General features: G+C 38.5%; 1 protein-coding gene across 6 annotated transcripts in view; it reads left to right on the top strand.

Moving 5' to 3' along the window:
• The window catches only part of CACNA2D1 (calcium voltage-gated channel auxiliary subunit alpha2delta 1), a 657,865-nt gene that overhangs the window by 579,990 nt on the left and 64,759 nt on the right, over nucleotides 1–13,116 (top strand). For 4 of the 6 annotated variants that reach the window (XM_083183071.1, XM_083183070.1, XM_083183073.1 and 1 more), the window contains 6 exons: nucleotides 4,442–4,513; nucleotides 6,035–6,096; nucleotides 9,334–9,410; nucleotides 11,350–11,370; nucleotides 11,878–11,938; nucleotides 12,349–12,446. In XM_083183071.1, coding sequence (XP_083039197.1) covers nucleotides 4,442–4,513; nucleotides 6,035–6,096; nucleotides 9,334–9,410; nucleotides 11,350–11,370; nucleotides 11,878–11,938; nucleotides 12,349–12,446 — 391 coding nt within the window. The remainder of the gene's footprint in view (nucleotides 1–4,441; nucleotides 4,514–6,034; nucleotides 6,097–9,333; nucleotides 9,411–11,349; nucleotides 11,371–11,877; nucleotides 11,939–12,348; nucleotides 12,447–13,116) is intronic. The other 2 variants (XM_083183072.1, XM_083183076.1) reach the window with 1 other exon arrangement.

Below are 13,116 nucleotides of genomic sequence, written 5' to 3'. Positions count from 1 at the left end.
CAATCATCAAAATAGAAGAAGGGATAGACAGGATTGGAGAAATAACAGGAGGGACCATTCCTTGGAACACCTCCGGGGTAGAGAAAGAGTCAGAACCCCCATAAAAAGAACAAGGAATTATGGGGATTATCACATAAGAAATTATGAGACCCCACAATATTATAAACAACAATCACCAATAAGAAGAAGACCGGCCCTAATTATATATAAAAACTCACCTGTACTAACCAGGAATAGATTTTCCCCTTTAAAGAGGGTGGATTCCCCTACCCTTTTTTAGCAAAAAGAAGAGGGAATTTCGATCACCACCTCACACAAAACGAAGGGGAAAGAGGGGAGGTCTAAAAAAACATAAAGAAAAGATCAAACAAAAAAGAAAAGAAAAACATAAAAATACAGGTCATATCTCACAAAATATGGAGGAGGAGACAAATTTAACCATTGAAAAAGTAAAAATTTTCAATTTAAGTGACCACCTCCTGTTGGAGGAAGAAAGGTCTCTTTTAGAAAAGGGGTTGAATTTTTGTCCCGCCACAGGAATCAATCAATTTAATATATTTGTAGATGTGCAGAAGTTCCTGAGAAAATTGACCTTAAAAAAGTTCTTTGAACAAAAAAATGGGGATTCAAATAGCCTAGAAGAGGTACAGACACCTTTCCGACCCAAATCCACTTTCTATCCCATTTACTTAAAGGGTTGTTTTATTGACACCTTTGGTAGTTTAGTAGTGGAAGACCTACAGAAGTTGGGAGAAAAACCTGATAAGAAAAAAACAAATTTATCTCAGAAGGAAAGATTGGCCATAAAGAAACTAATGGAAGAAAAAAACCTAATAATTAAACCGGCCGACAAGGGGGGGGGGATTGTTATTTTTAATAAAGCAGATTATGAATCAGAAATTTACAGGCAATTGGCCGATCAGAGTACATACAAAAAAATGAGGGGAGATCCCACAAAAAGAATGTCCCTGGCTTTGAAAAATACCTTGGATAAATTTCATAAAAACAGCACTTTATCTGACAAAGAATATAAGTTTTTAAAAGTGGAAGACCCAATTATTCCCACAATTTATATCTTACCCAAGGTACACAAAAGCACCACTAAACCACCAGGGAGACCCATAATTTCGGGTGTGGAGTCCCTGACAGCCAATTTATCGCTTTTTATTGATTCTTTCCTCCAACCCCTTGTACTCAAAAATCGTTCACATTTGAAGGACACCACTGAAGTCCTTCAATTTTTAGAAGAGTTTGATTGGAGTGAGGACTTTCATCTAATTACTGCCGATGTTAGTTCACTCTATACTATTATTGAACACGCACAGGGTATAGAGGCAACCAAAAAAGCACTCCGCACTTCAAATCTTGAGAACCAATTACAAGAATTTTTAATTGAAAGTATCACATTCATTTTAAACAATAATTATTTTGTTTTTAAGGGTGATTTTTTTTATACAGAAACGAGGTACGGCCATGGGCACCAGGTTCGCCCCAAGCTACGCGAATCTCTTCATGGGAACATGGGAGGATGAGTTCGTGTTTAACAACAACCCGTTTGGGGCGAGCCTGGTGTCATGGCGTCGGTACATCGACGACATTTTATTTATATGGAAGGGAGACAGAGAGGTTTTAAATCAATTTTGTGATTATTTAAACACAAATAGTAACAACGTGCTCACATATGAAATCAGCAAACAGAAGGTCAGTTTCCTTGACCTTGAGATTTATGTGGAGGAGGGTAAGGTCAAAACCAAAAATTATGTAAAGGAAACTGACTCTAGGTCATATATCAATAGGGACAGTTGTCACCAGGACACCTGGCTCGACTCAATACCTATAGGACAATTTAAAAGGTTAAAAAGAAATTGCTCTGAGCCAGGTGTCTTTAACCAGCAAGTTGAGGAAATGAAACAAAACTTTTTGTCTAGTGGGTACAACAAACAGGAGTTGGAAAAATCCATTACGATAGTTCAAAACATCGACCGAAAAGAATTATTAAAGAAGAAACAACCTCAACCAACTACACAGGCAGAAACATTTAAATGGTCATTTATTTCTGACTACACAACTCAACATGGGAGAGTCAGAAATATTGTTAAAAAACACTGGCCCATTTTAAAAAGGGACCCCATTATTGGTAATCTGTTGCCCGATTTACCCAAATGCATTTTCAGACGAGCTCCTAATCTGAAGTCTAAATTGACCAGAAGCCTGTGTCCAAGTTCTCCCAAAAATGACACAATACTCACAAAGGGCTTTTTCAGATGCGGTTCTTGCCTGGGATGCAGATGTGTATCTAATAATTTTGGCAATAAATTAACAGAGTTTAACATAAATGGGCATAAGTGCAATATTAGAGACTTTCTCACATGTCATTCTGTCAACATTATTTATGTGATTGAATGTACATGTGAGAAGTTTTACATAGGCCGTACCAGCAGATCTTTAAAAATAAGGATGGGGGAACACCTCCGTAATATTAAAAAAGGCCTGGAAATTCATGCACTTTCTTTGCACTTTAAGGAAAATCATAATTGTGACCCCAAATGTATTAAAAACTTCGCAGCCCTTAAAAAGATCACCGCTGGAGAAAGGGGCGGAGACATTGCCACTAAATTAGCCAAGTGTGAAATGAACATGATATACCAATATAAAACACTCATGCCAAATGGTCTGAATAAAGACTTTGAGCTTAAGTGGTTTTTATAGAGGTTTATGTGTTTTTAATTCTGTTGCTGCTAAATATTTTTTAAGACGGCTCACTGTCTCCATATATTTTATGTCGTATTTTCCCCTTTTATAAAATCATATTTATTATTGTAATATTCTTATCATAAAATGTCAGTCTTATTTATTTCCTTACCCCTCGACCATTATATGATGTGTTTTTAAGATATTAATTCTTACTCCGTTTCCTTTCCACATTTACGTATATGGCGTGTAAACGCTACTATGGTAACAAGAAAATGGCGGTGGAACGCATCAATTTTCGGGACTTCTGATTAAGATGACACGCACAGCGTTGTAGGAAGTCCGGAGTTCTAAGTCATCGCGAGATCGGAAATACGTACACAGATGATGCACCGCATTACTACACATCCTGGCAAGTGGAACACAATAACTTCCGGCTTCCGCTGACGGTGGAACGCACGGAAGTTCCGGAGCGGCGCGATACCCGGTGATACCTCAGCTGATTTCAGCATGAACTCAATGCCGGCTATCACAAGAACTGGTTTGGATTTTTAAAATGTCTTCATGTGAACATATAGGATTGCACTAGTGGTTAGTAGTCTATGTCTGGAATTAGGCCAATTTTTGTAAGTGATATGTTTGGGTATAAATACCCTAGCAGGACAACATGTCTCCAAGCCTTGATAAAGGACAGAATAAGTCTGAAACGCGTTGGCGGAGGGGATCTATGCGCTTTGGACAGACCACCAGGACCGGGAGATCCAGCAGCATCCAGGGACGCCTGAAGTAATACCATCTTATGCTGTTTGAGTCTGCTTTTTGTTCAAGTAGACATCTCATTCTGGTGAGAGTCCAAGACATTTATCCCATATTTCATGTTGAATGTTTTAAATTTTTGTGTCTTCATTAAAACGGTATTTCACCATATGGAGATATCTTTTTGTATATTCTCTACTCACGGGAGAAATATGGAGGAATAAGGAGGACCATATTTGAAGACCTGGTTTCCTACTTACTAACCACATGCGCATATTGTCTACTTGTTTGGTGGACAATTTAATAGGGTACGGTTCCCATTAAAATATACCTTTTGGGATTCATTCATCTCATATTTTATGGTTTTACACTATATTCCTGTCTTTTCCTTACATGTTTCATGAATAACCCTTTGAAATACATGTGAACGAGGGATACAAAGAAGGAGCGCCTGAAAAAACTGTCGGTATCTTGTCTGTTGTGGTTCTATGTGAAGTGTGTTTGGTGACACACTTGCCGTGCAGGTCAGGCTGCCCCACAGCGCAGTATTTAGTTCTAAACAAACCCATTGTATAGCAAGGGTACATGCTTGACAGAAATGGGAACGGATTGGCTAAGTTGATCCAGCATAAGCCAGATCTTTTTTTACTAGTTTTTCCTCATTTGCAGTGTACCTGTGGAATTTCAGGTTTTAACAAAGAGCAGTCCTGAAATTAATAAATACAGCTGTAGCCATATGCATCTTGGTTTGGATGTTCTTATGCGGGCATGCCTAGTTGCACCTGTGACATTCTGGGCTGCAACTATATCCTAATATAGCTTATAATAATGCCCACAGGTGCGACAAACATACATATGCATGCCGGCATGCGCACGCATCGTTGCATACGTGACACACTTATGCTGTGTCTAAAACCACAATGCGCATGAATATTTCATTTATGGATAAATGATTTCTAAAACTGCTCATCAATTTTATTTCTGTGTGTTGCAGATTCGTAATAAAATGATAGATGGAGAGATTGGAGAACGCACTTTTCAAACATTAGTCAAATCTCAAGATGAGGTAATAGCTAATGGAAATTACATTTATTGTACTGTAAATAGTTGGCTGCATAGTACTCATATCATGAGTAAAATGATACATGGTTGCTCCCGATGACTGAACCTCATGGGTATTCACCAATACGCAGTTGTGAAAGAAGAAAAGAACAATGGTATATCATACATGTAATGAGAACACTAACATATTTATGGACAAAAGATTAAAGTAAACAAAGTCCTGGGTACTTTTTCCTAATGTTATGCTGCCTTCCCTTACCCGAAAGGGGCTATTCCTTTGAGTCCCAATTGGATAGTGTGAAAAAGGATTTTTTGGTAAGGGATGTGGCGCTATACAAGGTTAATCATAGATTACATAAAAAATCTATGATTAACCATGTGTAGCGCCAAATCCCTTACCAACATATTTATGCCTGCACTCTAAAAGAGTAAGAATTGAAACTGGTTTATCAAAGCAGATCAAATCCTGTGATAACTGAAGTTTTCTTAAGTTACCCCTTCTGTATGAACAGGGATCCACAGCAAGTATCACAGAGAGGTTTCTATGGGGACTATGACCTGGGCATTGCATTAAGATCATTGACATGACAGATGTGAATGTGTTCCTGAAACACCCACACTATCCACGCCAGCCCAAAGCATGGCGAAGGGACGCGGTACGCATCCACCCGAACTGTTCATACCCCACTGTCCACATCGGCTTGGAGTTGATTCTATAAAGTGTGGCGAGCACAGCGAGCCACCAAGCCTGAAGCATGGTGAGCGCAGCAAGCCCCATAAGGGGACGTGTAAAACGAGCCCGAAGCGTGGCAAGTGCAGCGAGCCCCACTAGGGGACGCCGATTACTTGATGTGTATTCTGCGTCCCCTAGCGGGACTCACTACTTGCCACGCTTCGGGAGCGGTGGCTCGCTGCGCTCGCTACACTTTATAAAGTCAACTACACGCTGACGTGGATAGTGGGGGTATGAACAAGTCGGGAGGACGCATACCCACAGTATGGGATGCTGGCCACGAGAGGTATGCCGGGCCCCGGTAAAATTTGGGGCGTGGCCTAATAATGGAAGGTGTGGCTCAGCATGAGCTCTTACGCTGTCAGTGAGACATGCATTCTCAGCCTGCTGTCAACACAGCACATGCTGTAGAGGTGTGTGCTGCTGCCCGGGAGGTATGGAGGGAGAAGGGGGGGTCAGACCAGATCCCACGTAAGGCCCCTCCAGCAAGCCCGGGCCTGGGTAATTAGTACCTGCTCCCCCCCCCCCCTCGGCGCACTGCAGCCAAACTCCGGCATTGCATTCCACCCTATATGTCTATGAAGAAAGCCACACAAACATCTCCTAAGACCAGATGAATAGAGCTCCTGCTATCTCTATTGCATGCAGCTTTATTGGTTAATTCAGGCAGAGGCGGTAAACAAATGCACATCATAGCAGAACATTGTTCCATATTTGCACTTTATCCTTTCATTGTAAGTTTAAACTTTAACTGTAAGTTATTGCAAAATTATTTGATTTGCTGTCTTCTAGAGGTATATTGACAAAGCAAACAGAACTTACACATGGGGTCCAGTGAATGGAACAGACTACAGGTACAGTAGTTACATCCAAATATCTTTACATTGGTATTGACTTTTTCATATGTTTTAATTTGGTATATAGCATATAATCACCTTGCATGTCACCTTTATAAGGTATAGGAATTCCAATAAAGTTGTGAGCTGATGTCAGCTGCCTGCCACCGGTGCCATTTCCATGGGAACGCCCAGTGAGTACCCCGGCTCGCCGACCCCCGCCTGCAATGTTGGGTGCATGCACCCAGCGAACAGTCTGTTCACTGTGGCCGCACGCATTTGGCATATGAACATGCGCAGAAATGCAGCTGCTCATATGCAGAACATCGGACCCCAGCAAACGAAAGCCCACAGCCGAACGGACCTGAATAATGTCCTTAATCTTGTAGTGCTGATTTGTGCATTCACGGTCAGTGTCACATCCATGGATTATATTGCAGTTTCTTATGGTAAATTATAGTGATAACAACGTTTTATATAATTTAGGGTGTTCTCTGTAATATCTGGCAATAATAAAGGAAATGATGAGGACACAAGTGAATTAACATAGTACAGGAAATGAATAGAGAAGCCAAAAAGGCATCTTTATTTGTAGATGATTATGTACAGGACACAGACTTAGTTTAAGTACGGGCTTCATGTCCTTAGACTTGCTTTAGACAAGGAAATAACTGAGTGATATCAAGTACGGCAGCCAAAATTAGAAAATATATTAATGTACAGCAGCTGCAAAATACACAGCATGATGCAAGTGAAAAAATAAAATCTCAAAGTGTCCACGTGTAACATATTTAACAGATAGATTCACTTATCCTGTATATTCTTAAATAAAGATTTGTCCAAAAGAGTTGTGAGCGAATACATTGACTGTTGGACATGAAAGGATTTAAGTTCCAAGAGAGCACATAATAAATTATTAAAACATTAAACAATTATTAAATGACAACTGTCACAGTTATTTTATTGATCCTATGCATGGTCAGTTACCTAACTAAATTCTGACTTTTCTGGCTCCTCTAAGATTTCCCAGCATAGTTAGTGTTTAGGGGGCATGGCCTTTCACAATATGGGATGATTGGGGGTGGGGCTACGGTAGCAGGAGTCGTGTTATTGGATACCCCTCAGTCTGCCTACTTCTGACAGTCTGCCCACTTCTGCCCTGTAGAGCGTTGGCTGATTGAGAGTACAGGGAGTCCGGGGGGATGTAGGGCACTTGCCCACCTTTCCAGGGGCCGGGAAGTCCTCCCAAGTTTCTTAAACCTCCCGGCTATTCCGGGAGGGAAGGCAGGCATGCCTAACTATATGCATCAGCAAGAAAAACTGCATTTATTTTTTTTATCTCCTTCATATATTCTCTCTACTTGACAGACCTGCATAAAATATATTCCCTGAATGTACAACTTGCATTGTGGGTCAAAAGTAGGGTTTTCAGAATATCCCTTTAATCTGGGACACATATGACTTACACAAGTTCTACGGATGGCTAAATTCAAGCCTATATTTTACCTGGTTTTAATCAGCCACAGAATCTGTGTAAATCATAAGTGTCCCCTATTAAAGGGATTTATGGCAACCCAAGTGATATGTATCTGATCATTGTAGATCTATAGCCTCTATATACTGTGTAGTGTCACTAAATTTAATGCACATAATATAATATCATGCATTCAGTCATACTCATACACTGTAAAAATGTAGTCATTTGGCAAATGTACATTCCTGAAGAACAATAGTCAATGTTACTGTCCAGTATTTCTTTTGTATACTATTATTAACCATGATTTTAATAGCATTTCAGAAACATCAGAATACAATTAAATACAGTCGTCAAGTTGGCATTTGAGTTGGAAACAGCTCTCGTGTTGTCACCACTGTGATAAAACCATTTTTTCTCTAAATATAGGGTTATTGTTAAAGATAAAGTCATTTTCCTGTTGTATAATACAGCTTTTTGCTCAATGATTCAGTTAACTTAAATGTCTCCACCTGTGCACAGAGGGGAAGGGATTTAATGAACCTAGTAACATACAAGATGTTTGACTCAGAACAGATGTAGTCTGACATTTTTCAATAGCTTCTGAATCAAGCTTTAATTTGCAAACTGCCAGAATTGTATTTTTGCAGGTCAGACCTTTGTCTTCAAGTTAATTGCTTATGTGAGTTTCAGCCATAACTTAATGACTTCATTTAGAGTGTTGTAGTGAAAAGTCATTGCTTCCTTTGTTTTCTAGTGCACAACTGTAGTTCACATTTCTATATTATCTGAGAACATTCAAATACAGATTACAAAGTTATTACTGAACCGCAACCGGTCATTGTTTCTTTTTTTTTAATGAGTTATCAAAGTAAACAATGAATGTTTTACAAGGCAGTTTACAGGTATGGATCCTATTTTTGTGAATATATTAGTGACAAAAGAATTATTATTTTTTTTTAATTTTTACTATTTTTGTCAAAAGTCAATGTTTAAACACATATGACATAGAACTTGTGGGATTGGTGAGGGGTGTTTCTCATGCGTGTAAATTACAAAGCACTTATAACAATGTGTTTATCGCTGACGATGGGCATAAATCCCGGAACATGTTGGATTAAACAAAAATTTGGAATAAAATCCAGTTTTCCACTTTTCTGAACAAGACTCCAGAGTGACACTCTATTTCGGAGAATATATATATATATATATCATTATTATATTTCAGTATTTATATGTGCAATAGCCAAAAATCAGACCTTTGGCAGTTTTAGCACGGTTTGCAGTTGTGATACAGCGATCGGAATGCCGGCAGTTGAAATCCATGTGCCAGCCTCCCGACCTGTGGCCATAACATCAGGGCCAGAATCCCGACTGTCGGCATCCCGATTGTAAGTATGCAGGGTGTCATGGCATTAGGCCTGGGAGGAGATTTAGGTTTAGGCACTAGGGGAGATTTAAGGTTAGAGTTGGAGGGTTAGCGTTCGGCACTAAAAAAAGGGGGTTAGGCACAAAGGGGGAAGGATAGGGTTAGGGGCAGGAGAGGGTTATGGTTATGCACTAGTTGGGAGGGTTAGGGTTAGACTGTAGGTAGATGGGATTAGGGTTAGGGGGTAAGTATTCTCCAAGATTTTGTTTAGCGGGATGTCAATGTCAGTCTTCTGACTTCCAGTATCCGATCATGTATACTGAATACTTTAGCTCATGTACATACTGTATTTTGCATTAAGATTGCCTTCAACTTTGGAGTTATAATATTCTGGTGTTTTTGTATTTTATAGTCTTGCGTTGGTGCTGCCATCCTACAGTTTTTATTACATTAAAGCTAAACTTGAAGAAACAATAACTCAAGCAAAATGTAAGTAATGGGGTTACTGATATCTAGTATTTAAATGTATGTGTATCACTTATCTAATAATGTTGGTGTTTTCATAAAAGTCCAAAAGATCTCAATGATTCTAATGCAGTGATACTCAACCTTTAAGTCAAACACTTGCCCTCGAACATGTCTACTGTATGCAACACAAAATGAAAATATTGGCAGTTGAAGGAGAATTCAACAAATTCTCCTCTAAGCTCTCAAATGTACAGATCGAATTCCCCATGCTTGTAATGGGAAATGCCATCTGCCCAATATTATTCAACTGAAATTGTAAAATATACTGGAGGGAGACCTATGATATTAACACCATCTCCTGGTAGCTTTATACAGACTTCACTCTTGTTCCCTTGCTCTAGCTCCGCCTTCCCTCTTGCTGGCAGTAAAATCAGAGCTTGGACCTGGCCCAGGGATCATCCATGCATGTGTGAAACAACAGACTGTAAAAATAGACATGTAAAAATAGACATGTAAAAATAAAATGCAAATGTAACACCTGCACGTAGGGACTGGTGATTGGTGAGGGCAGCTGGTTAGCTGATCGCTATGCGACTGATGTGACCTCCCAGTTCAGTAAATTGAACTCAGATGTTGCAAAGCCAGCATCTCACTTTATCACTTTTGGGTCACAGCAGGAGCAAAGAATCAATTACAGCTGACCTCACCAGATTACTAATCATCAATCCTGGCTGCAGGTAAGTGTAGGCAGAGGGCGAGGATGAGGGAAGGAGGTTTGTTAAGAGGAGGCAGGTTACAGGATGAGAGGGGGGGGGGGGGGGTAGTAGCCAGCAGCTCAGGTTATTTTTTGTGAAAAATAACCTTGAGAAGTGCAGTTAGAGTATTCAAAGGGATAGAGCTTTCTTGCAAGCTTTGTCCCTGCATATGTTATTATGATAAATACAACATTGCAATGTATTCAAATATTGCATTGTGGATTTGGGTAAATTTATCACATCCCATCCACATTTGAGATACAGATTGTGCTAAATATGCTCCGTAGGTATCTGTCTCTCGATCCCTTGGTGACTGGCCTTACACACACAGGTTGAGAAGCACTGAGTTTATATTCTACTAAACAGAATATGAACATATTTTTCAAGTTGTTCTTACAAAAAAGCTGTTGTATAACAATGGAATCATTGTCATTCATTGCTTGCTGATATTTCAAGGATCTCTTTGCAAATATACTGTATGTGTGTGGTTCACAAGTAAAATAGTTGAACTATGCTGAAGTCAAATCCAATTCTTAATAAGTAATTGTTTATGAGCGGTTTTACCTTGCAGTGCCTTTTATTGGCTGGAAAATAAGAATGACTATTTGCCTAATCTGGCTGTCATTATATGCACTCAGTATACATGCCATGCACACTTAAGAATCCATTATAGAGCCTTAAGTAATTACCTGCAAGATGCAGACATGTGCATGTTTTTTGTGAGTCTGCCTGTATTTTTCAAGCAGCAATAATTTAAAAGGCAAAGCCACTTGTTTTTGCTTTATAATTATAACCACTTAAAACATAGGGCAGAATTCCTGAATCAAGAGTTCCCTATACCTTGCTGGGTATTACATAAGGCCTATAGTGTTTTTCATCCTGCTCTTCATCCATCATTATAGTACACTTGTTATTTTTATTAGTTATGAATTACTTGTTTAACACATACAACTATCTAAGTATGACTTGCACAGCAGATCCCTTCAGCAAGCGCAAGGAATTACCGGTACATTAATTCTTGCGTACATTCCTATTGTGATGTGTCTTTCTTTTTCCAGTCTATAACTGTACTTGAATACACTTTTGATCTCGTCACAATATCTTTATTCAAGAACTTCATTGAATAAAATATTGTTTGTGACCCCTTTTTCCTTTACCCTGTTTTTCCAATTCTCTTGCTTTCTCTATATGATGGATTCTCACAGCCAAAAGGGGCAAATTAAAGGGCAAGTACTTCCTTTATGCTTATTTTACTAGTTTGTACTTACCTTTTATATTCATATTTGATGTTTTCTTCATTTGTGTTTGACCGTTCTTCCTGCTTGATGCTTGAAATATTTTTTCCAGGTATAAAACTGAACACTTAATTAGAATCTAGTCAATCATTCTTCATTTATTTTAAAGCATGTGAAAAGAAAAAGTTAAATATCAAAATTGACATTGTTAATGAAATTTGCTGGTGCAGTTTGAAATGGTTTTCTTCGTAATTAAAATGTGCATAACACTATAATACATCAATTAAATATATAAATTAGATGATCAATGATTTACTAAGCTGCACCCCAGCATATTTTATTAACTCTACCATGTGTTCTGCCAGGAGGTCAGATGTGGCTAAAAATATTTAACTGCTTTTTACTATAGTTTTCTGTTTGTAGGCGAAGGAAACAAAAGGAAAAATAATTTGTGTGCTTTCCTTTTCTAACATTATTTTTTATTTAATTATTTTGCAGACTCTGAAACTCTGAAGCCTGAGTATTTTGAAGATGTTGGCGCCACTTACTTAGCACCAAGGTTGATCGATTTCCTATTGTCTTTTCATGTTTTATTTATATCAAATCACTCTTTAATTTCAACATGTCCAGTACTTGATGTAACAAAGATGTCATTTTCCAAATAATAGTACAAATTATAGTTACTGAAAGGAAATATTTTCAGAGCGAAATTATACTAAATTAACTGATGTGACATATCACTCTGCCTCCAGATGGCTTCATATTAATAAGTGGACCGTTGCAATTAGTGATCTGATTATTCAGTGCCTCAGAATCCCTCATTTAAACCCATAAGATTTATTAATTCTTTGTCGTACGTGTTCCAATTTCTAAAGAATGAACCAAGAAAAAATAGAATATTACCTTCTACTGTAGTCTTCAAATGTAAATATAGCTCTGCGAAATTAACGTAATTCTCTAATTTAACAGGGAATACTGCACTGATCTGCCAATATCTAATAATAATACAGAATTCCTATTAAATTTCAATCAGTACATAGACACCAGAACACCAAGCAGTCCATCGTGTAAGTAAAAACTGTTTGTTTTCAGTGTCTGTATTAACTAAAATATTTTATTTACCATTAAACAAAATGGTAATTGCTTTGTAATAGCTGTGGGAGAAATTTACTAAGATTGGAGATCTATTTCACGTGGAATGTTGCTATGGCCAACCAATCAGAGACTATCTATTGCCGTTTACAAGGTGATAAATAAATAAGAAGTAGATTCTGATTGGTTGCCCATAGCAACATCCGATGTGATATAGATCTCCCATCTTAGTAAATTTCCCCCGTGGAGCAAGCCTGAGACTGTGTTTGTACAATAGGAGTTCAAATAGAACTCTGCAGCTGCTGTCTTCATAGCTATGCCTGGTACTGCATGCCTGTATGCTATGCCTGGTACTGTATATAAAACTGTACCAGACATGACTATGAGCAGGATCACAGCAGAAACAACCACACAATATACAGGTGTTCTTACTGACTGCCTTATCATATAGAATCCTGATGACTTCCATATGATATTTAGAGTGTCCCATTAGCGCCATATTAAATCAGTTGTTAATGACAATTACTATAGGTATCTTTACCCTATTTTCACATATTGACTCGACTTAATGGCAAGGTTATTGGTGTAAATATGGTATTACAGAATAGAGTGGGAAACAGTAGACATCTTAACGGGTTACTCACC

Source organism: Crinia signifera, chromosome 4, assembly GCF_055691185.1.
Source record: "Crinia signifera chromosome 4, ASM5569118v1, whole genome shotgun sequence".
In the NCBI taxonomy this organism is placed as follows: Eukaryota; Metazoa; Chordata; class Amphibia; order Anura; family Myobatrachidae; genus Crinia; species Crinia signifera.
This window is presented reverse-complemented; position numbering and strand designations above follow the sequence as displayed.